This window comes from Aythya fuligula, chromosome 4 (genome assembly GCF_009819795.1).
Source record: "Aythya fuligula isolate bAytFul2 chromosome 4, bAytFul2.pri, whole genome shotgun sequence".
Lineage (NCBI taxonomy): Eukaryota > Metazoa > Chordata > Aves > Anseriformes > Anatidae > Aythya > Aythya fuligula.
In genome coordinates, this window is record NC_045562.1 from 16,020,251 (window position 1) to 16,044,010 (window position 23,760).

At 43.6% G+C, this 23,760-nt stretch overlaps 1 protein-coding gene across 1 annotated transcript in view; it reads left to right on the plus strand.

Moving 5' to 3' along the window:
• FRAS1 (Fraser extracellular matrix complex subunit 1) overlaps positions 1 to 23,760 on the plus strand; it is a 146,072-nt gene that overhangs the window by 90,730 nt on the left and 31,582 nt on the right. Inside the window, exons 22-34 of the mRNA XM_032186222.1 lie at positions 657 to 803; positions 2,267 to 2,407; positions 2,629 to 2,769; positions 3,344 to 3,484; positions 3,786 to 4,056; positions 5,261 to 5,345; positions 7,466 to 7,792; positions 11,964 to 12,117; positions 15,841 to 16,019; positions 18,880 to 18,996; positions 22,170 to 22,284; positions 22,806 to 22,943; positions 23,715 to 23,747. Of these exons, the coding sequence (XP_032042113.1) occupies positions 657 to 803; positions 2,267 to 2,407; positions 2,629 to 2,769; positions 3,344 to 3,484; positions 3,786 to 4,056; positions 5,261 to 5,345; positions 7,466 to 7,792; positions 11,964 to 12,117; positions 15,841 to 16,019; positions 18,880 to 18,996; positions 22,170 to 22,284; positions 22,806 to 22,943; positions 23,715 to 23,747 (1,989 nt within the window). The remainder of the gene's footprint in view (positions 1 to 656; positions 804 to 2,266; positions 2,408 to 2,628; positions 2,770 to 3,343; positions 3,485 to 3,785; positions 4,057 to 5,260; positions 5,346 to 7,465; positions 7,793 to 11,963; positions 12,118 to 15,840; positions 16,020 to 18,879; positions 18,997 to 22,169; positions 22,285 to 22,805; positions 22,944 to 23,714; positions 23,748 to 23,760) is intronic.

The window sequence follows — 23,760 nt, forward strand, 5'->3', positions numbered from 1 at the left end:
GCGTTGAGTGCACTTGGCTGTTAGTACAACCTCCTGAGAAGTTTAGACCCTGGACATCAAAGAGGTGAGCTAAAGTACTCTAAACCTCTGACCTTTGATCCTGGATTCAGTAAATCCCTGAATTATTTTTTCCTGTTGTCTTCATTTGCAACCTAGAGCTCCCAAATCTTAAACTGTTCAAATAAAAAGTAGGAAGCAATAAGTGAAATTACAGAGGTTTTTGGTCCCACCCTGGTTTACTAACTCTAGGAACCTATTATGGTCTCTAAATTTGTGCATTTATGAGTTAAGTCCGGAATTACGTGAGACACAAGGTTACTGAAAGAGACTAAGAAAAACAGTGACAGGGAAAGCTCTTATTTAGGGATTTGAATTCAAGGGCATTGTTTTACCCTGCCCTTCCCAGAGGAGAGAACGAAACAGTGCGAGGTTCTGTGAGGGGACATACCAGTTTTTTTCAAATAGAAGGGGGCTTTTTGCATTGTGAAGGCTGTGGGCAGGAACATAAGAAAAAACTCCAGGTTTTTCGGTCTCCACAGGTGTCTCTCAAAGAGGACCTTGAGTAGAGAGGCTACAGGATAGTATCATTTTTACTTGCACAGTTGGCTGGTGCATCAGTAATTGCAGTTATTTTCTTTGCCTTTGTCTTTCCACAGCTTGCGATCGCCAGTGCCTGAACTGTGAGTCAGCTGCAGGCTGTACGTCTTGCCGGGATCCAGCTAAGGTCCTGTTATTTGGAGAATGCCAGTATGAGAGCTGTGCTCAGCAGTATTATCTGGATTTTTCCACCAAGACTTGCAGAGGTGAAAAACACATTGCTGGCTTAAAGAAAAAAAAATCGCAAGTAGCTTGACCAATAATCCGTTATATTGCAGCACCATCTGTACAGGTAGCCTGCTTTAAAACGTGTGTATGGGAGGGGAGATGCTCAGTGAGGTTTTTCCAGTTTTCCTCTTTTTCAGCAGTCATCTGTCACATACTTCAGCCTTTCAGTGAAAAACAAGATTATTGCAAATCCTTCTCTTGTAAACGATTTAGTAAGTGAGCCAGCAAACTTCTCAAAGGTCAGGTCCTGGAATTCATTTAGTCATGGGTCAGCTGAATAACGAGTGAGCTTGCTGCTCTAAATCTTTTTTAGAGTGCTTACAGGGCCTTGTGTGCTTACCTGCTTCTCTCTGTCTTATTAAATACTGCATCACTGGCTGACTGCAGAAACAAGACTTTGGAGTGATTTAAAAGACACATAGCATGACAGATCTCCAAAACTTCCAAGGAGAGTATTCCATAATGGGAATAAGTGAGGATAATGTGGCTTTATTGCGTGCCACCACCACCGTGTGAAGATATAACACAAACAGCAGCTCAGTGTCCATTTCTAACTGGCTCTGTCAACACCTGAATGTGCCCTAACTAAGTGGTGCCACTCCCTTTAGCACTGCAGTTCTTCAGAGGGGTGACATTGCCTAGTGTTGAGCGGGTTGGAGTGAGGCAGGAAGCTTGTGCTGGCTTTGCCTTGGGCATGCTGCATTGGCTCACCTCGGTGAGTCTTTGTTCATATCTGCTTCCTGTCTGTCTGTCTGTCTCATCAGCTGGGTGTGTCTGTCATTAATTACTGATACGAGCCCCCTGACTGCCACCAGGGTACAAACAGCAGTGCTGGCAGCCCGAGCAGTCCTTTAGCACAGCTGCACAGCTGGGTCTCTGCTTAAGACCAAAGAGAGATAATGCAAGGGCATCTGAGGGCAGATCTCATCCCAGCTGGATCTGCTGTGTTTCTGCTTTCCACTGGGGCATTTGGACTGTGAGGGACAACAACTGCATTTTCCTTTGGTCAGAGTCATTTGAAAGGATGAGGCTGATGAAGCAGGGTGGATAATTATGAGCAACAAACTTGTTGGCAGAGGAGGAGCATGGATACTTAAAGGATAGAGTTGGACTTTATCCTTCATGGGCAAGAAAACCATGCCAGTGTTAGCAGGTCTGAATGCTGAGCAAGAGGCTAAGCCTGCTGAAATGTGACATAGTTAGAACATGTCAGGTCCAAGAAGGGAAAAAAAATACACATCTTGTGTTGTAGTAAGACAGTACTAATCATGTTTTTTTGTTGTTGTTTTTTTTAAAGCATCTCTCTTACAGTTTTTACTTTGCTCTCTGCTCCTAGGACTTACATTCCCACAGCTCACAGATCCCACTGTGCTAAGCTCTTGTACAGGGTGAGCTGTTCACCTCGGAGAGAGCTGCCCTACCTGGACTTTTTTTCTTCCAGAGTGTGACTGGAGCTGCAATGCCTGTAAAGGCCCCCGGAGGACCGACTGCCTGCAGTGTATGGAGGGCTACGTTCTCCATGAAGGAGCTTGTGTGGAACAGTGCCCTGCAGCTTTCTACAAGGAATCAGACACATGTCAGAGTGAGTCCTTCTTGTGTGGTACCTCTAATCACTTCTACCAGTGATTCCCTGCCTGTCTCCAGTTTGAGCACATCTTGCATTCAGAAAATACACTACAGCAGCAGGTCTCGCTGCCCTCCATCACACACACACAAGAGCTTGGGGTTCTTGGGGTGTTACAGCACCGTGCAGGAAGCCATAGGAAGTGGTGTTGAGCTCAACTCTTTACGTGTGACTTTTAGGGTGTGATCAACACTGCCTTCAGTGTCACCAACCAAACGAGTGCAGCCTTTGTGAAGCCCCATTTTTCCTCTTGGATGCTCAGTGCGTTCACAGGTGTGGGAAGGGATACCACGCAGACCAGGCACAGCGAAAATGCACAGGTAAGCAAAGTGAGCGTGATGTGGTGGAGAGGGATCAGGGTTGCAGTCTGTGTTCTGTACACTGATAGTGCTCTGCAAGGCACTTCGGTGACGTGTTAAACTCACTGTTGAGGTAGTGCATGCAACTTGAGAATTAAATAACAGATTCCATCTGCATTTACACGTCTAATTCAGGAGTAACGAGATTCAATGTAAACACACTGTACATAAAAAATCAGTATTAAAAACACATTGTTAAAAATGTTTCAGCTGTATTTGTGGGTTAAAAAGCTGTGTAGGACTTCAATTTGTATTTGAAAGTGTTTTTTTTCAATGAGGTACAACAGTTACTTGAAAGCTTCCACTTGTAAGATTGTGTCAGGTTCTCTGTATGAAAAACACTGGTTAAATTAGAAAGGAATTTCTTAACAGCTCTTCTATCTGAACTGTTTGCCTTCTCTGTTTGATTTTGTCAAGTAGGTAAGACAGTAATAGCACTGGTGTTTCCATCCTGACCTGAGGGACAGCTCTGCACACCAGTAGCTGCTTTGTTTTTGCAGTGTCTGAATGGAGTTGTGCTTTCCCTCCAATGCAGCTTGTCCTCCTGGTTGCTTGGACTGTGAAAGTGACGGCCTGTGCCACCTCTGTGACAGCACCACCTTTCTGAAGAACAAGATCTGCGTTCCTGCCTGTGGTCAGGGATTCTTTGGCAACAAGTGGACCAGAGAGTGTGAAGGTGAGTGTCTCTCCTGAGAAAGCAACTGAGCTGGCAGGCTTCCAGCGGATTTTGAGGTCAGAAGTAATGTTCATTGAGTGGCACATTTGGAGCTTAGTTTTGTGCAGTTTTGTGTTGGCTGTTGAAAGTTGGCAGCTAGTTTTTCTCCAACATGTTCTTTCATAAAACGTGCATGTACGTGGTTTTCTAAGTGAGTTTTTTTTTCACTTAAAGCATTCATTTGGTAAAACTTTTACCTTCTCTCTTTTTTTTTTTTTTTTTACTGTTTTGTTTTGTTTGTTTGTTTTCGTTGTTTTTTTAGCTAGCAAGCATCCGTCAAGCTTTCATCTGAACAGTACCCTCACAGTAGGGATTGGTGGGGTAAAACCCCTAGACCTCTCCTTACTGGGTGTGCGTGATCTGGATGGTGACGCAGGAGAGCTGTTGTTCCATATCAACAGCACTCCTTCCAACGGCCGGCTAGTGATGGTGGTGAATGGGAAAGAAGTGCAGCTGGGCAAAGGCGACCACTTCAGCTTCAAGGATGTGCAGGAGAATAGAGTTCGCTTTGTGCACAGCAAAGAGAAATCCAGGTGACTGCACTGATACTTTTTTCTTAGCTCTTGCCTGAAGAAAATTTACATATCTTGAGAACAGGAAATCCTTTGGCCCTTGGAAACATTCTTACAGTGAAGCATGCTTCTCACTGCTACTAAACAAATTATCATTGTGTTTTGGCGATATTGTGCCATACTGTAAATGGTGTAAAACCTTTGTTCGTGGTATAAGAGATCACTGTGATCCATCTGCAAAACCTCCTGCACTCTGGGGGTGCAGGAGTCTGTCTGATTTTTAGCATACTCTGATGTGTATTTAAAACTGGTATACTATGCTGGCTCTTACACAATTTCTCTCAGGAAGATGCTCAAATAATGCCACCACTGACCATGCTCTGCAGCGTATACTGCATTTATCCATTAAAACTTTGCTTGCAACATGAGCCCTGTTAGTGTTCGGGGGCAATTAGCAGTGATTAGCGTCTGGCAATGCTCATGCTGCAAGCATGTTGCAAGGAGGCAGATTTCTCCTGCTGCCAGGCAGTGAGCCAGTCATCCTGCCAAATTTCACACTTGATTTACATCACCATAAAGCCTTGGCCCAGACTGATACCAGTGGAGTTGCTTGAAATTTCTGCCTGTATATATCAGGGTGTTCTGTGATCCGCTGTTTACAGTAAGATTCTTGGGGTGTCCTTCCCATGCCAAGGGTTAGCTCGTGTTCACCCACCTTCAAGGCAGCAGCATGAGTTTCTGCATCACACTTTGTTTTTCTGCCTGGTAGTCACAATGAAACATCGAGTTCTTGTCATGAGAAATGTAGCTACTTGATGTACAAGGCTGTGGGGTGGCACTATTGAAGAGTAAATAGGAAGCAAAAATGCTGAAGAGTGGGAGCTTCTGTCTCAGAGCCAGATAAGTGACATTTTTCTTCAGCAGGGAATAGCTGACATTTAGAATCAGTACTTAATCTTGGAAGCACCACCCTACGTGGGGAACATTAGTTAATGGGAAATGAGGGGATATTATTACATAGTTAAAGGTATTTATTACATGCTGTGACTATTGTGACTCTTCAGGAAAAAGTCCTATAAAAACATAATTGCAAAAACTTGAGCTAAAGTATCTGTTGCTAGGTTAATCATTTTTACTGAATATGTAATATTTATACCATTACTGAGGCCTGCGAGATCACTTCATTTATATTATCTGTATTTTGGCTTTCTGGGGACTTGTTTAGGAAAGGACAATTTTCCTTGAAGGTCAGCAACCAACAGTTCTTCTCCCATCCCTTGGTGGTCAACATTCAAGCATTTTCAACACAGGTAATGTAACAAAGCTTGGAAGCAACCTCAATTTTTGTACCATTTGGAGCCTTAGCTTCTGGCAGCGATAACGAAGCAGCTAGGCAGGACTTGAGCTGGTGTTCAGGTCAAGCAGATTAAACACAGCCCTCAGCTGAGAGGCAGACAGAGTCATACACAAGAAGTGGACTTAGGGGTAAGTGATCGAAGGAGCTGGCCCATCTAGTTTTGTTTGTGCAGGGAATTGCAGCAGAGCAGTCACAGAGCAATTATCAGGGAGGGCAAACGAGTCCCTACTGTTTAAATTATTCTTTGGATCTGCGGATGGTCTAGTTCAGTCTCTTACTGCAGGGCAATTGAATGATGATTGATCCCCATGGTAGGGATGTCTTGACAGTCAAGAGCATTTACTTAAAAGCAGTGGGAATTAAATGAGCATAAGCTTTTTACAGTGTGTCTCTTAAACTACTCTCCATTTCTGCTCAAGCTGATGGTACTGTCAGCTGTCCAGGTCTCTCGTTATTGCTGTTTAAAATCTGTAGCATGATATTGTGGAGGGGCATCACCCAAGAGGTGCTGAACAGGCAGTATATGCATGACTCGTTTTCTAAAGGTAGGCCCTCTAAAAGGCAAGGCACGAAGAGGTGTGCGAGATGCTAGTCACGGGAGCCAGAAGTACCCCAGGGGCTCATTTGCTACAGGGGGATCCAGGTTTCAACACAAAATGTCTTGAGTTGTTTCCTGTAAGGTAGCTTCATGGTCAGGAATTTATCTATATATAAAAAATTGCATTTTGGTGCTTTTAATCGTCACATTCCATACGAGTCATTCCATAACTTCTGAAATGTTCTAGTTTGACTTTTAGTGTAAGAAAAACCGCGGATTTTGATCCTGTTGCATGTATATTGATTCTGGCTGGCGCTGAAATCTTTTCTCAGTCTAATCTCTTGTTTGCCTCAGTAGGAAATCCAGCTAAATAAGAGCTGCAGTCACTGCCCCAGAATACATAAGTGAGGTTTAATAATAGGAATTTTGCCTGTCAATCGTTAATAACCCTGATAAGTTGTATTCAGGTGAGATGGCAGCAGTTAGCTCTCTGATGAGCATTGCCTGGGCTTTGACTTTGTCTCTGCAGGATCACCCGCATCCCGAGGCAGGGTATTACTGATGGCAAATGTTGTTTATTGTGATCAATAGAGATCTGAACTTTCTTGATGGCAAAGAACTAGGGAACTAATTTGAACCAGCAGGAATGTGAACTCTAGCTGGTCTTCGTTCTAGCAGGAATAAGGCTGTGTGTGGTCTTCAAAGACAAGTAATGATGCTGATGACACCCAGATTTGCTATCTTTGAGATGGACTTAGTCAGTCCAAGACAAGCAAAAGCACATCCTTAAGTGTTAGCTGGTGGATGTATTTCTACTTAGAAGTGTTAATTCAAGCCTCTGCCTGTCAGTTTGGCTCACTGTTGATATTCTTCTTTATTTTTTTCCCTCTCTGCTACTCATTTTAAACAGCTAACCTGGGCACACAGATTGTGCAGGGTCTTATTTTCAAGCATTAGCACTCTGAAAGACATTAAAGTTATCAAAGCTGTAGGTTATACACAGGAAAAATGTGGTACGTCTCCATTCCTACCCTGAACTTCTCAGTCACACATGTAAATCTTCAGCATCCGAGGTGTCTGTGTTCCAGTTGGGCCTGCTGACGTACACATAAAGTGTAGCTCTTCCAAAGTAGTTGGGGTCCAAGTTTCCATTTGAATTGCCATGGATGGTAGTAAAGCAAAGCTGTGTCCCTTGTCTCCTATCCGTGCAGGCAGCAAGGGAGTACAGACTCTGGCTGATAACTAAATTGCTTTCTATGTAAATGTCCTGAGTATTTTTCCTTGCTAAGCTTGCTGTGGCATGAGAATCCAATTTTAATGTAATTAAATCAGTCTAAATTGCTAGATATTATTCTATCTTCCCACTGGGGGGAAAGTGTGGAGAGAGATCCTCTGCTGCTTAGATACAGGAGGCTTCCAGAGGTGAAGCAAGCTAATTTCCTTAACCCCCTGTTTTTTTCCTTTTGTATTTTTTTTTCCTTTGCTTCAAGTCACTAAGATGAAGCAAACAGCTAAGAGCTGCTTTTATGTTTCAGGCCCCATACGTGCTGAGAAATGAGGCTCTCCTGGTCCGCAGAGGGGAGATTGGAACCATTACAGACCTGTTGCTTGTCGTGAGAGATGGTGACAATCCTCAGGACGTCGTGCTGATGGTTTTAGAGCCTCCACGTCACGGGCAGCTGATCAAACCTTCTGGGAAGTCAGATTCTGCAATCCACATATTTCACCTCGATGACCTTGCTGGTGGACTGCTGCGCTACGCTCATGATGGCTCTGACAGCCAGGATGATGCAGTTCTTTTCCAAGTGAATGATGGGTACCACTTCCAGAACATCCTGTTCCTCATTAAGATTGCTCCCAAGGTATGTGCCGTGACATAACATCTCCCAGGCAAATAAGAAGTAGTACTGCGTCCCCGAGGTGTCACTAATCCTGCGTTACCATCAGGCTGTGCTCAGAGACAGGAGAAAGTAAATAGATCTGGAGTCACAGGTGAGAGTTTTGCCATGGTGAGGGCAATAAATTAGAGTGGATGGAGGGAGAGAGGGCTGGTGAGATAGTCAGATCACTCACTGGGCTGATGGGAGCGATAAATGTGTTAATTTAATGACTTGGATAACTGGGTGTGGCTTTGGTACTTTGGTGGTGGTGGTGTCAGGATCTCTGCTCTTCTCTCCATTGAAATCTTTCATCTGATCCTTCTGTAATGAGAAGACATAGATACCTAAATTCAGAAAACATTCATAAGTATTTTAATTTTTGTTTCTTACTTGTATTGCGGTTCATAATTAAAAAAACAGCTGTTTGTCTCTTCCGTGTTTGGACATGAAGTGGCACTGGGTATTAAATTTTACAGGGATTATGGCGGTAAAATTAGAAACAGTCATGCTTTAATCTGTTTGGTTTTGAAATTAACCTCAGCCAAAGCATGAAATGTATACCTTTTGTAGGGTGAAGGCTTTTAAAAATAAAGTTGCTGAAGGGTTCGCAAGCATTTCAGTTCTGGTATTGTGGTGCTGTAAAAAAAAAAAAAAAAAGCTGAGAACTTCCTTATCCCTTAGTTAATGTGAAAGAGTAATAAAAAAAAGTCTACTGTTTGCAGTCTTTTTATGTATGGATCCGAGAATTGCACAATCTTTCTGTGCTTGTGCTCCATAAAAGGGAGCAAGGAGGAGATGCTATTACCCTTCCTTTGTCCTCCTCTCTGCTGTACTAGACGTCTCTCATCTCTGGTAGCACCTTGGGCATGCAAATTTCAAGGAAGGTCTACAAGCACTACGTGTGTCTGTGTGCAGTTAGCACGAGGAGGAACCAAACCCATTTGGACCCTGCGGGTGCTTCTAAGTCTGAAGCAGTAATTAATGGTAATTAGTGACACGACTCACACATCAGTCTGGAAATCAGAAAAGGTTGCTTACGAGGCTGGTGCTGGCTTATTAGACTCCCAGCATAAGAGCAGCCCTGCCTGTGTTTTCTTTACTCTTACGTGGCCCTGAAGAGGCCACAGAAGATCAGGAGGACTGTGAAATGCTTGGATAGCACTCTGTTTTTTGTAACTTTTTTTGTTCTTGTTTTTGTTTTGCTATTGATTCAGTGGGGCCTTGTTGTAAATGCCAGTGAGGGTGAATCGCTGAGTTCCAGTTTCTTTCATTAGCTGATTTTGTGCTCCTTTTCTCTCATTATCTTTCCAAGTCTCCATGCAGCACTTGGCTGCAGAGAAGAATGAAGGTGGTGACAGAGGTGAGAGTGGAGCAGCTTTTAGTAGGAGGGGAGAGTTGGCAGACACCCAGTGCCTGCCTCATCCTAATTATTGTCTTTGTCGAGTAGCCTTGGGAGCTGAGAGGGATGCAGGGTTTGTTGCTGAGGTGCTGTCAGGACGGGCATGCAGAGACACTTCTCTCTTTCCTTGGTTTACACCCAAAGATTGCTGAAGAGCCTGGTAGGGCCCTGGCTGGAGGGGTGGGAGTTCGAGGGGTGGTTTTTAAGCCATGCTACTTGTCTAAGTACATGGAGCTTATTAGAATATACTGCTGGGTGGTTTTATATGCTAAGTCCTGGTGTGAAAGGACATTTCTAGGATTCCCATTCAATGGGCTCAGACAGTATAATTTTCAGACATTAATCCATAGAAGCACTGCAATGAAAATGTGAAAACATAAAAGGACAACATAACCTTCAAAGTGTTATGAATTGGAGGCTTTTGTTTCTTCACAACGGGTGTGCCTTGTTTGCTGCAAGGTCTTTTTTTCAGTCCCTGTGGTTACTAACAGCCTGCTTTTCCTAATTTGCCCCTAACCCAGCACTTCATCTACTGCAGGCTGAGCAGCTGGCCTCTATTTTGAGAGCTCTTAGTAATGATTTGCACTGCTGTGTATTTCTGTTGATGTTCTTTAACAGTTACAGCTTCTGTGAAGTTAATTTGAGACCTGCTGGTGCTCCATCTCTGGCAGAGCACCACCAGTGGTGCTCCAGTGGGGAACACTGAGCCCCTGCCCTACACAACGCGACCTCAGGCTGTGTCCTGTAAGTCAGACGAGGTCAGACCAACGCTCTTGTCATCTGCCTGCTGCTGCTGGGATATGGAAGCCTTTCCTTTCTGGATGCAGGAAAAGGACAGGAGTGTATGTTAGGACTTGTTGAATGCGCTGCCTCTGTTCACTTCATAAAACTTTGCCACGCAGGCACCAGCAAAAAAAAAAATCTAATGTGATTTTAGCTGTTTTGCTGAACACAGAGTGAGGTGAGCACTGTGATCAGGCAGTAGTTTGTCACTGGATATGTTTTTTTAAAGCTTACCAAGCAAAAAGAGCTGTCTCACGACTGTGTTTTTATTAATCAGCAGATCCACAACATCAAAGCCAGCTGGAAAAGGTTTTACAAAATGCCTGACTAGTTTAATGTGGCCAGCGAAGAAGCACTCAATCATTTAGTTCCCAAAGGGTTTTAGCCAAAGGGTTCCAAGTTTATAGCAAAACTGTCACCTCGTATTGAGTTAGCATTTACTTAAAAACATTTTATTTTCAAACAGTGCATTTCACGTCATGCTTTGAAGTGTGGCCAGTTCCTTTTTTCTCTCCTCACACAATAAATCCAGGGACCTTTCTGGCCTTTCTAGCTTGTTTGTTTCCATTTCCAAAGTTAGGCTTTGCTGGGCCTATACAAGCCATGATGTGGTCGCATCAATAAGGTCGGAGGAAAGTTATCGTACGTATTGGCAGGGTTCTCTAGGCTGGCACTGGGCCCGGTGTACTTCTTCACTGTTCTCTGTAAAAATAAAGCAACCATCACGCTGGGAAATTGTTGGTCCCAGATCATGTGGAATTTAAAAATTAACACCTCAAAAGAAGTACAAATTAAATGGATGAAAAATGCTCAGCAGACAGATGTCAAAATGGAGATGGGTAATGACCCCTGCAATGTGGTTCTTTTTTGAAAGCATCCTTTTAGCCCTCTCTGGCGTCTCCACTGCTTATTTGGAAGAGAATAATAAAAAGGCTTTTTATCGGTTCTTGGGGTCAGCCATTATTATGTGGAATAGTAATGAGGAGGAAGATGATTGCTTACATGGAGCTGTCATTTTGACTGATTATGCAATTCACCATAGCCAGTTTCAAGATGAATCCTCAGACATCAAGAACAGAAATCACATTTACAGCAAGTGGGCTTATAAGAAAGAGTTGTGACACTGAAGAGGTCACAAGGATTTTGGTGACCTGTCTAACAAAGCATGAGCTAACGAAGTAATGTAGAGCCAGTAAGGGCTAATACAGTCCTTGAAAGCCAGAGCAGTGTTACTGAAGTATATGCCAGCAGTGAAACCATTACTGCATCCAGTTGTGACATCCAGGTTTCAAAAAGCTTGAATGAAGACTCTTAAGCTGAATGATAGAATTTTTCCTCACCTTCTGTTAGAAAAGCATAAGGTTTTAGAAAATGAGGTGTTTTAGAAAATGAGGTGTTAGAAAAGCTGGGTTTGCTTGCAGAGAGTAACAGTTAAGGGTGTGTGTAAAGATACTGGAGGGTGCCACCAAGAGATTCATTTGAACAGGTAAGAAGCTGTGGTTCTATAAGCACCCTTGACAGGCATGTATTTTTAGAAATAAAATGAGGAGAGGTAACAGGAAAGGTGGATCCAAAAGCTGCTGTAGTTGAGTGGACACATTTTTTTTCCAATGGCGACGGCAGTGAATTTTCCACTGTGCCAAGGAGATAAATTCTGTCTAGACTTGTCAAAAGTCAAGTGAGGATGGTGGTGAAAGACAAAATTATGGAGGGAGACTGACATCAGGAAGGTTTAGAGTTGGAGACAAGCAATTAGAAACACTGTAAGGCCAGGTCGGTTCTGCAGGGGGAGAATTGTGTCTGAGGGCTATGGGTGAAAGATGCACGTCCTTTCCTTGAAGAAGATGACGAGGGTTGAACGGCTAGGAAACTACAACATACTCGGTGTCATCCTTTTCACTTGAAAATCTGTTTGCACTGGCATTGCTGATGTTCAGGAAAGCCTCTTCTTGCTGTCCCCCTCACATGCAGAGTGACAGAAGCCCTCGGCTGGTGACAAATTCCCTGGTCTGGGTGCCCCAGGGAGGCATGCTGCAGATCTCCAAGACGATTCTGCACGCTGAGGTACCTGGTGCCCGTGACTCCGAGATAACCTACAACATCATCAAGGACCAGCCAAGACACGGTAAATTTCTTTGGAGTTTTATTATCAAAAACCAGCTGTAGGGTCTTGCTTTTCACCCTGCATGTCTCAAAGTCTTCAACCAGTAAATAAACGTGCAGGCTTCTGGTTGCTTCCAGGGAAAAGTATGTTCTTAGACTTCCCGGAGCCGATTCTTCTATGGTATTTTGCCCACAAGAAGTAGTATTTGAGGGAATATTTCTTTGTAATACTATGCTGAAGAAGTGCCACTAACCTCATCTTTTTCTAGTTCAGGTGGGTGTGCGAAGCAATGAAGCACTGTTGGTCTGCCTAGTAACCTGAACTTCTGCTGCTGTTTTTCTCTAAGGGTAGTGAAATCCTGGTGGATTTACAGCTTTGCGAGAGCTGAATCTCACTCACTGCCAAAAGATAATAGCCCGTAATTAATGTCTGGTTTCAGAGCAGCATGGAGTAATATCTGCCTCTAGAAACTGCTGAGCAAAAGTTTACCTTGAAGGATTGGAGAACTCCCTAAACTCCACGACATTTAATTTCTACTAATGGAAGAGGTTGTTGACTCAAACAGAAATCAGTGACATTTGCATCTATTTATAATTCTTGTTTCCAAATTCCTTTTGAGAGGCTTTGATCTCACCTCTCACAGCAATGGCTTTTCAAAGGACCCCTTGCGTAGGAAGGACTGCAGCTCTCAGAACATCCTTCAGACCCAGGCTGAGGAGTCTGGAAGGTGCTGGGATTTGTGACTGAGGTAGAAATTCAAAGGAGCTGGATAGAAAAGAGAAGATGTCGTACATGGAGGAGAAGAAAATGAGAACAGACAAGAAAAATACTATTTTCACCATCAGCATCCCCATTTTCTTCATTAGGACCATGTCTTTAAGTAGCATATGTTGTACTTCAGTGAAATGGTACAGTGAATTTTAATTTGCTGGGCCAGCTAAAATGAAAGGGTCACTTCAGCAACGTAAGTGCTGTGGTTTTGCCTTTTGCTGTAAGGATAGACTGGTTTCCATAACAGCTGCTGGTACCTGACAGAGACACAGATTATGTTATTTTTGCAGTTTAGTAGAGAACTAATTAATTTGTATTCCCTCTTTCATTTTCTGCAGATGGAGAGCTATCTTCTCATTTTTAATAAGCATTTACATGAAAACTAGATTTTTTTCCTGAGGAGTTTGTCTCCCGCTGCCTAACCCTAACCAAAATTTATAACCCTGTATTTGTATCACCATAATTATCTCTGCTGTAATTAATTGCAATAACATAAATGGGTTTGTAGCTTCAAGTGAGGAATATGCAGTAGGAATCAACGATCTTCAAAGTTTTATCTAAAATGCTATTTCACAGAAAGGGAGGAAAAAAATAAGAGAAATGTTGAAAATGGGTCCTTAATTAAGGAGGGCCTATCTGCTTATCTCAGTATTTGACTAATGGAAAAGGAATTCATACCTGTAGGAAATGTATCATGTGCTTTCAGGTAGGAAATAAACCACTTCAGAGTTAGCTCCCACATTTCCGTAGCACAAGTGCGTGTACAAAGAATGCTTCTGCCCTTTATTTTGAGACCCAGAAACCCAACAGAAGGGATGTGACCTCCTCCATCTGCAGGGCTTGATTTGTTACTTCTCAGTTGCTGGCCAGAGCACAGTTGCTCTTTCTAAGGATCTCTTTATGCTGAACATCATTTTGTCCATAGAAATAGAACCAGTGTCCTCTCTGGCTCTTCTCCCAGCCCACAGGATGCCTCAGCGTAGCTCTGTGAGTTGAAAAATACTTATTTCTCTGAGTAGGCATTGTAATACCCTAAGCTGCTCCATGTGGCGTACGTTCTTAGAGGATGAAATTTTTAAAGCCAGTGAAAAGTGATACTTGTCCACTCCTAAAAGAAGAGACCTCCGTGCCTGAAGCCTCTAGGCAGCCCTGGGAATGCAGCTGTCTCAGTGGATTTCAAGAAATTGCCTGCGTGTACACAAGCTGTACATTCATGTGTGTAACACATCAGCAGGTGCTTTTCAGTGAGTGAAATACTGATTTATAAGACATGTAGGCGTGCATCTTGCTTAAAGCTGCTGTATGTTCTCATCCTGTCTTCTCTTCCTCTGGGAGGGGCAAACAACTTGCAGGTCCTAACTCCTTTGGGTATGTGATTAGCAGCTTATAAATCACACACAAGATTCAGGTGGGAAACTCCCGTGAGCAAAAGCATCAGACTGGGAATGTAATTAGGGCAGTGGATTTCACCGATAAGGGAATATTAGCAGACAGTTGGATTATAAAACACAAGTGTGAGATTTCAGTTTGAATTATCTTTTTACTACACCATTGGAGGGTGGTTTGGGAAACGAAGTGCGAGAACTTCTGCTGGATATTTTGCATAACAGAATGATTAATGCTGTAGGGAGAGCTGGAGTGAGTTATAATAAATGTGGCTTCTGAATTGGTAGCCATGAGGGGTACGTTCAAAGATGGGTAAAAAACGTACAATATACAAACAACGAGTTACGTAGAGAGCAGCTGAATTATATATAGCCAAGAGTAGGAAAGATTGGGGAAACATTTTTTTTCCACAGATTGTGTTAACTCCCAAGCAATTAAATTACATTGTAAAATAGAAAAAAAATATGCCATTTATTTTGATAATATAGTTCTTTGTCAGGTTTTTATTTCCTTTGTGTACGTGGATGGAAAAATGTTCACATTTTGTGTGTCTCGGGGAAACTGATGACCAAGGTTTTGATACCCTTCTCTTGGTGGGTAGCATGTGGCTCTTTGATTAATTGTGTCGAAATAATGGTTTTAGAATAAAGTCTGTTGAATATCACTAGTGACATCTAAATTCAGACCTTGCAGGCATACATGAGGAAAGCTGAAAAACAGTGGGACGTGCTCGCATCCTGCTCTTCTCTCTCACATCTGCAGTGGAGCCAGTGACGTTTCAGTCCAGCTGAGAGCCTGTTTCTCAGTACAAAAACCAGGAATAAGCTAAATGTTAGAGATACAGAAGTTACATACCCTTAGGAGTAGGAGCTATGAGCCAGGGCATACAAGCTTTCTGTACAACCTATGATACAGAGGTTTTTTTACTCTGTCTGTTCAAGAGCTCTTCTTCAATTGAAGATTTCTGTTCAGAGAAATCGGTTGAGGATACTTCTTGGTGTAATAAGTGCCCAGAAGAGCTAGAAAATAGCTGGCCTTGAAAAATTAGTGCGCTGTATTCTGATAGTTAAGTTGTACCCTTGAGGGGAAGATGGATAGTCTGCTGCAGTGCCTTTAACCCTGATTGTGTCTCACTTCTCTCTTGTCCTTCCATGGGAGCTGCAAAAAGCGAGGCACGTCCTTTGTGCCTGCTCTTCTGCTCAGTTTGTCAGATGGGCAAATTTCAAGGTTTCAGCACAATTTCAGTGTGCTGGTCGGTGGGCAGAAATACATTTTGGGCGTTTGAAGTCACAGATCCTGTTTTTTTGCTTGGCCGTGTATTTCTTCTGTGTCCTTGTAAAAGCTGTTTGATCTGCCCTTTGCCTTGGCACACGGGAAATAAAATTTCTCTGTGTCACTGGGGTGTTACGAGGTCCTTTGGTGGTGTATAGGAGCTCTACCGCTGAATCTGCTTGGCTCACTAGGTGGAAAAAGATGTAGAGCTGGTGGGCGTTTGTCTTTGGATGCTCATTAGTTGTCGAAAAGGCAGTATCTTTTCCTTGTTTTCTCACAAGTTGTGCCCTGGCTGTTCATCCTTGCATTCCCCAGGTGAAGTGGTGCTTCTGGTCCCAATGCCAGCAGATGGCCCAGCAGACTCCTGGCAGCTTTTGCCTGACGGAAGAGCAGCCTCTCCTACAACTTCTTTTACCCAGCAGGACATCAACGAAGGCATTGTGTGGTACAGGCACTCTGGAACCCAAGTAGAGAGTGACTCCTTCCAGTTCCAGGTACTCCTCCCCTTCATATTCCCACAGAGCAGTTCTGGAGGCATTTTTCTCTGAGATTATTTAGTCTGCCATTCCAACTGCCTTTTGACATGAGCTTTTTATATATATGTACACGTATACACAAACACACACACAAATATGCATGTAAATATATATACATATTTATATACATATATATTTATATATATATACATATTTACATGCAGACCAGTTAAATATAACATATATACATATTTACATGCAGACTTATGTGTATGTAGTTGCACTTTGTCTGTAAATGAATGTCCACGTGTTGATGTCTCAGGGTGGATGCACTCCTTTTTTGTGTTCCTGGGAGACTGCCATTCGTGTCCAAGAAAGCTTTTACTGTGTGAATCGCCACGTTTGATCTGTAGCAGTGGAGCCAGCCAGCTACCCACAGTGTTGAGCCTCGTGCGCTGGCATTAACCTTCTGGATGTCAAGTCACAGGCCATATTGCAAATGTGGAGAAAACTGTCTTTCAGATAGCATCTAACGTTTGACATATTAAACTAATAGCTGGTCTGACTTTCCATAGAATAATCCTATTTCAGGAAGAAAAGGGTTTTGTAGAAAAAGAGTGTTGTTATCCTAGCACCCACTAGCTTTCGTAGGCAGGACGGTGATCTCAGAGCAGGAGTCCCCAGAGGGAATGAGCAAGCAGGTGAGCACTTCTAATGACCATGAGAGGAAACCTGCAGGCTCATAGCAGCCTGTCAGAGGGACAGTGTAACCAGAGACTGATGGTTTCTGTGATGTTGATCACTTCTCCAATGGTCCTATGCCTGCTCTATTGATATGCTTGGGGTTGGTGTGAGAGGAACCATCTTTTGGGGAAGAAACGGGAACAGGAAACGTTTTCTGCCTGCCAATCATTAGAAGAGGTAACAGAGCAGGTAACAAGATAACTCCCATCCTTCTTGTCAGCTGCTGTCCCCTTTCCCCTAGCTTTCTCTGAGATAAGGCTTATCCCAGGAGACGAGGGAAAAGCCAGGATGTGGGTCCAGACGGCCATGTGTATGCTGTCCTAGGGATTCTCCAGCTGGGTAGAAAATCTGCTCAAGGAGATCCTTGAAGTCCTCTGGTTCACACTTTCCTAGGACATCCCTGCAAATCCAGACCTGAGTGAAAAGGCAGAGTGTGTTACTGCAGCTCATATCCTGGCAGTTTTGATGTCCCTTTTCAGACAGTAGGTTTCACCCCTTGGTACTACACAGCAAATACATCTCCCTTTCCTAAAACCCGTAACATTTACTCCAAGTGGAAAGTGTTCTAAGTGCCTTTTTTAAGTGGTTTGTTTTGCAAGCTCCAAAACCAAACAGCCCTCTTGATTTCTGCAGTCTCTCAGCTAATAATTAAATTTTTGGTGTAGAGTAGTTCTTCTTGCAGGCAGACAAAAAGGTACAAGTATTCTCCAGCAGATGTAACACTAAAATGAATCCCACCTCCCCACAGGTTTAATGGCCATAAAATTCCTTAGACAGGTCCTCGCTGTTTGAGTGGAAGGTTTAACAGCATCCCATAATGCTAAGGCAACACGAACACTTGCTTGCAGTGTTTGTTACATCTGGTTTAAAACTCAGAAGCTGTTAACTGTAGCACCGGTGAGGCAATTAAGGTAATTTCTAAAGTAATTAACATAAGTGATAATGAGGAAGTTGTGAGTGTTGATGTTGAACAAGCTAATCTTTAGCTTAATTGCCATGTTCCTCTTATAGAGTATGCATTTTGCATGAGTTAAATGTTTGGTTTTAGTAGGTAGCGCTAATTGTACGGAGAGCCCTGCTGAGAAAGGAAGCTGTGATTAGCCGGGTGACATCAGGAGACCGTAACACATCTGTCTGAGTCTTGAACTGTGGCTTGGGGCACATCAGAAAAAGCTGACAAGTTGTTTTCCATCACTTTGACAATCACTGTTTGGATGACAGGAACTCTGAAGCGGTCCGGCAAATGGCTAAAATAATTCCATTCAGTTCAGCAGAGCGTTTTTAATGCATTTTCTTGAAATTGTGGGCTGAAATCCGTTCTGGCTGACAGAGGGCTCTCCCCGTTGAAGTCAGGTGTGGACTTTCATCTCTGCTGACAGATGAAGCTGTAACCAAGTCTAACGAAGAAGGAGGCTGTATTTCTGTGGGGGCTTGCCTCTCAGGATTGCTGGGAACACTTGGCGGCATATCTCTATGGAATGGCTTTGGTCCTTTGAATTTTTGCCAGTGGAATAGTACTTGCTTTACATATCATTAATATGAGTTTGCTGCTATAATTTAGATACAGCTGACTTAATTTTGCTGCTGGAGTGCCATATGGGAAACTTTTATGGGTCTCTCTGAAATAGAAGCACAGGCTGTCTTGGGAGATGTTGGGATCACGGGGAGTCGCTGCCGTTGTTAGAAAACCAGTTGCTTTTACCTTATCAGCATAATGGGTTGTCATTTTAAGGGTGAGAAGAAGGTTTAAAGACAAGTTATCTTTTCTGTTCTTTTGATGAAGAGTTCCACTAAAATATACAGACAATTGAAGTAAAACTGAGGCAGCGACTGGCAGAGGTGGGAACGAATAGATGAGGGTAGAGAACTGTCAGACAGACGTCCTTCATATTGGTAATAAAGAAGTGAACCACTTATGGACTGTACAGGCAATTATGGAGAAGCTGGTTACTGTTTCGAGGCCTCAGTGCCCAGCAGTTGGCATCCACATGTGTATTGGGTTGGTGTCTGCTGGAATGGTACGTGTCTTTGCCTTCACAGGCTAGGAGAAGAGACGAGGAAAAGTATGAAACTGGTCTTGAAATGCAGTGATGTCCTCTGTCAGGTTTCTATTCATGTGACCTTCTGTTCTCAGGTGTCCAGCTCTGCCAGTCCGCAAGCCAGCCTGGAAAGCCACGTCTTCAATGTTGCTGTTCTCCCGCAGACACCCAGGGCTCCTCAGCTTTCCCTTGGCTCCTCTTTGCACATGGCTGTAAGTGTGAAACATCACTGACTGCTGGTTTCAGTGTTCCTTCTGCAGTGCTCATTGACCAAAGCCTCACATTGAGCTGTAACCACCAAATGTTGATTTCTCTGCTTGCTGTAGTCTGTGCAGTTGTGCTTCATTCAAGATAGAATCCAAGGAACAGGGTGTATGCACCAGATAGATAACTAGAATACAAAGAATAATAAAAAAAAATAATTTGAAAAGCTAGATAGCTTGGAAGAGGAAGTGGTTGAAGAAAAAAAAAAAAAAAACACCAAGAAATAAAAAACATTAAAAGGTAAAAAAAAAAAATCAGTATTAGAAGTGCTGAATATACAGACTGGAAGGGATGGGGAAAAACTTCAAACATTTTTTATGGAATTCCTAGAAGTTTCAAAATACTGATTTCTGAGAAGCCATTAGGAATGGCAAGAGAGAAAAACTGTGGATTAAGGAGACATCTTGCCAGTAATTCCATTGCAAACTTTATTTATTGGAACAGTAGCCCGCGTAACACCAGGAACACAGGTTACAAACTGAACTATTTTTTCTTGCAGCATCGATTCTGGGAACAGCCATGTTGGTAACAGCGGTCTCTCTAACGTAGTTACATCCCCGATTGTGTTAATTTAAAAGATGATCTCAAAGTTTGAAGTTGGTTTTGTGAGCCCTCCAGTTTTGGTGCGTGCCTTGTCTGTGCGTCCTCAGTGAGGCGGAGGAGGCTGTGATGAGAAAGCAGAGAGAAGCACCTGCAGGAAATGTGTGCGGAGCTGAGGCCAACCCTTCAGGCAGGAGCTGCGTGCTGGGAGAGCTGGGGCTACAGGCTTGACTGGAGCGTGCAGTCATCTTTGGCACCGCTCACTCCTGGTGATTTATTTAGAGCGTGTGAGGTGCCAGCAGTACGCTCAGCACTGTCAAGCAGAAAGCCTGTGCCCACGGGCGCTCCCTGACAGACAAAAGCACGCTGTGAGGCCTGTGAGATGCAGGAGGGTGTCCCAGGGGCAACGGGTCCCCAGGAGAAGCCTCCTAAGGGGACGCAAAGGACCTTGAAGCCAGGACAGCCTGCCAGGCATGGGGCCAGGAAAGGCTGAGGGAAGCAGTGTGAAAAAGTTTAGTGAGAAGTCCTGACACAAGGGCCTTGTCGGGGTTTAAAATAGTGGTGACCTTTCACAGGCAGCAATAAAACATGCTCAGGCTGCTACTTGGAGCAATAGGCAGCAATGTGTCTTCTTTCTCTTGACTTTTTGTTGTTGCCATTATTGACAGAATTGATGGTAGAGGTGTCTGGCTAAGCCGTGTAGTGCTGGATTTTATGGCTAATTAGACACCACAAAATTCAATAGCGCCATAAAATACGTTTTAGTGTGGGGTGCCTCACAACCTGCGGGTCCTACCTCTGGGAGAGACAGATCGGCCTTGGAGGCAGCTGTGAGGCAACCATAACCTTAAATCTTTTCCTGGCGTCAGCGTGATTGAGTTCTGCTCATCTATCTTCAGACTCCTTCAGAACGAGACTGTCTTCTCAGCTGAAGAGCAAGCACAAAATGTGCAGCCTCTCCACGCCTGTAAACGCTGCCTTTGAGTGTCCTACCAAGAAAGGTCAGAGAAAGTTTGGTGACGCTTCAGTGGTTAATCTGGGCAGACACCTGTGCTGGTTTTCCTTCCCTCAAGTGACCTGTTTCCCCCATAGTGATACAACTGATGGCAGGAGCCTGAGCTTTTGCACTTGATGAATGCAAAGAGATGGGTTTGTGAAGGAGACAACGTTGTAAGCACAGGAAAAAGTTCTCCTCCCTTCCCTTCCCAAGGTGGCTGCATGAAAGGAACACCACTGTTAATTTTAAGCCTTTTTTGTACAGAGGCTGTATATAGTGGTGCTGGTATCTTGACTCCAGTTAGATATGTGACTCTTGCACACCTAAGAAGGGTTTGGTGCCATTTGTGATGCACTGAGCTGCGGTCAGGGAACCTTCCTCTGGTGGCCAGACCGGGCCTCAGGAGCAGCAGGATGGGATGCAGGTTGGCAGGGTGGCCATACAGGCGTGAAGGCGTCAGGGTTCGGTGGGCTGCGCCTGACGTGCTGGGTGGAAACCTGCCATTTGTTCCCGAACCTTATGAATTAATTGCCCTTACCCCTAATTTAGCTTGTACTCCCCATATTTTGTTACTGATTAGGGTATTTTTCATACCCAGCTGAACTGTTTAATTCAGTGACTTCTCCTAGCTGTTAATTCCCCAGGATGAAGGTTCACGAATCCATGCAAGTAAATTACCAGTGTCCACTTAAGTTTGTTCATGCTGCAACATAATTCTTGTAACAAATTCCCACCATCAACTGATGATAACCTGATAATGGAAGGATCAGGACATTTTAGGCAGATTTAAAAATAAAGGGGAAAGCTTTGGTTCCTCTGTATTCCTGTGGAAAGGGCCAAGATGCTTTCAGGACTTTTTAAAAAAGTGAATCCAGTCCGGCTACCTCAGACTATACCAGAAAACTAGCTAGGCAATGAGTTATATCCTGGGCCAGGGAGTTTTTGATTAAAACAGATTTTTCTTCATCTGTTCTTAGTTGCTGTAGGCAGAATAATGAAACTCCTCCACCTGCGGAGGTTGTGTATCTGCGGGGTACAAAGCGTGCTAATAACACCACCAGTTTTCCAGACAGCCTGAAGGTGTGGGGGTAAGCTCAGAGTTACAGGAAGGAGGAGGAGGGACAAACAAGGAAGATCCTTGTGTGTCTCCTTTTCTTTTCCAAACGCTTATGGACCCTTTCTAATTCTCCAGAAAGAGCTTAACAGAGGTGGGCCTGTATAGTGGTGTCTTCTGTTGAGCATGATAGTACTCTGCTCAGCTTCTGCATTGCACATTCAGTTTGGCTTATAGATGAGTTGAAAGAGAGATGAGATGGTTCCTAAAAGCAAATTTTACTCATTATTAAGCTTTATTATCCTCTGCAATCTCATCCCAATTAGTTCCTATCCTGTAGGAGTTTGGAAAACTTGGTAAAGGTTCAGCCCATCTGTTCCTTGTCAGTTTTAGGTCTAAGAACTACACCTTTACATTCAAAGACTGTCTTACATTGAAGTATAGCAAAGCAAATTCTCACTTGTTGCAGTTCTTGCTGAGTCTTCTCGTGTCTCTGGCATTGATGCTCTTGGTCTAATGTGTTTATCAAGGTGCTGGAGGACCGTGTGACAGTGATTGAGCCCCATCACCTCTCCTTTGTAGACCCAGAGATTCCCAGTGAAAAAATCCTGTTCAACGTGACTGTCCCTCTCCTTCCTGGACAAGGCAAGTGTAGCTGTTCAGAACATGACAGATTGCTGCTGAATTAATTGTTATACTTTCTGAGCACTTCTAATGTTTTTTTGTTGTTGTTGTTTTTGTTTTTCCTGGAGTATCATTCTGTGGAGGCATCTGCTAAGCTGTTCGGCCTCCTTCATTAGCTTTCAAACATCTTGTTTCTTAACCCAGTTTCTCCAGCTTGTTTAGGAGTAAGCTGCAGCACAGAGACATTTTTCTTACTATTGTCTGGAATATATTGAATGTTGCGCTCCATAGCTTTCTGCTTCTAGACTCTCTAGTGAGAGGTATTTGAGGAAATGGCTGAGGAATCTGTTTTAATTTCTTATGTCCTGTATTGGTCGGTAGAACCCGTACTGGGTGCAGTCACAGCCATCTGATTCATTCAGCAACAACTGAAGATTTAAAAAGAAGTATCAGGGAGAAAAATAGAAGCCACAACCTTTGGTATCTGGTTTTAAAATTAAAATTGATTCCTTCTATTAATACCGAGTCCTCTGTTTCTGTAGGTATTGTGGAGCACAGAGACAGGCCTCTCTCCCCAGTCAGGTATTTCACTCAGGCAGATATAAACCGTGGCAAGATTGCTTATCGTCCGCCCACTGCAGCTCCACACTTGAGAGAGATCATTGCCTTCTCATTTGCAGGTAAGGAGTTGAACGTTCTTTGCAGCACCAAGTCAGGCTGCTGGTCCTCCTTCAGTCCTGGAATGACTTTGTGGTTATTTCCATACTCGCTAGGGCTTGTGGCATGAATGATATAAAGAACACGGGAATCTGCTTTGTGGGAACATTCCAAAAGTTCACCCAATTCTTGTGACTTCAGCATGATTTTCCCTCTTGTTCGGTATAGAAACATGCAGTGAATTGTTGGAATATGGCCGTGTTCACTACAGCATTTAGCACTGTTGACACTACTACTGGATGCTGCCCTGGTCAAACTGCTGATCTGGTGCTTTGTGGTTTGGAATTACTGCTCCTCCCGTGCTTGAGATCTGTGCTGCACTGCGTGTTTAGTTCTTGAGATTGAGACAGGAAATGATGAATACAAACTGAATCAGTTTAGCCAGGATATTAGATTTCTGCCATCAAAGGGATAACAACCTGGAGCAGGAGACAGAGGGGCAAACAATGTGACAAACCTCAAGCATGTTTGACCAGTTGATACCTAGGATTGTGTGATGCAGTTCGATGCATCACCATGCCCTCCACTGGCACCAAGAGGGTTTTTCACAGGCTGAAGGAGGGCAACGTGTTCTCTCAGTACCTGGAGAGAAGGCTGTGGAAAAGAGCGCTTTCCTTGGTAAGGAAAGATTCCTGTCTGGTTGAACAACAGCACTTGCTTTCTCCAAATGTTGTCTAAATTCACATCGGTATGTTCTAACCATAATTACTCTGTGCTTATATTTATCCCGCCAGGTCTTCCAGAGTCGGTGAACTTCAGATTCACAGGTATGCAAACCAG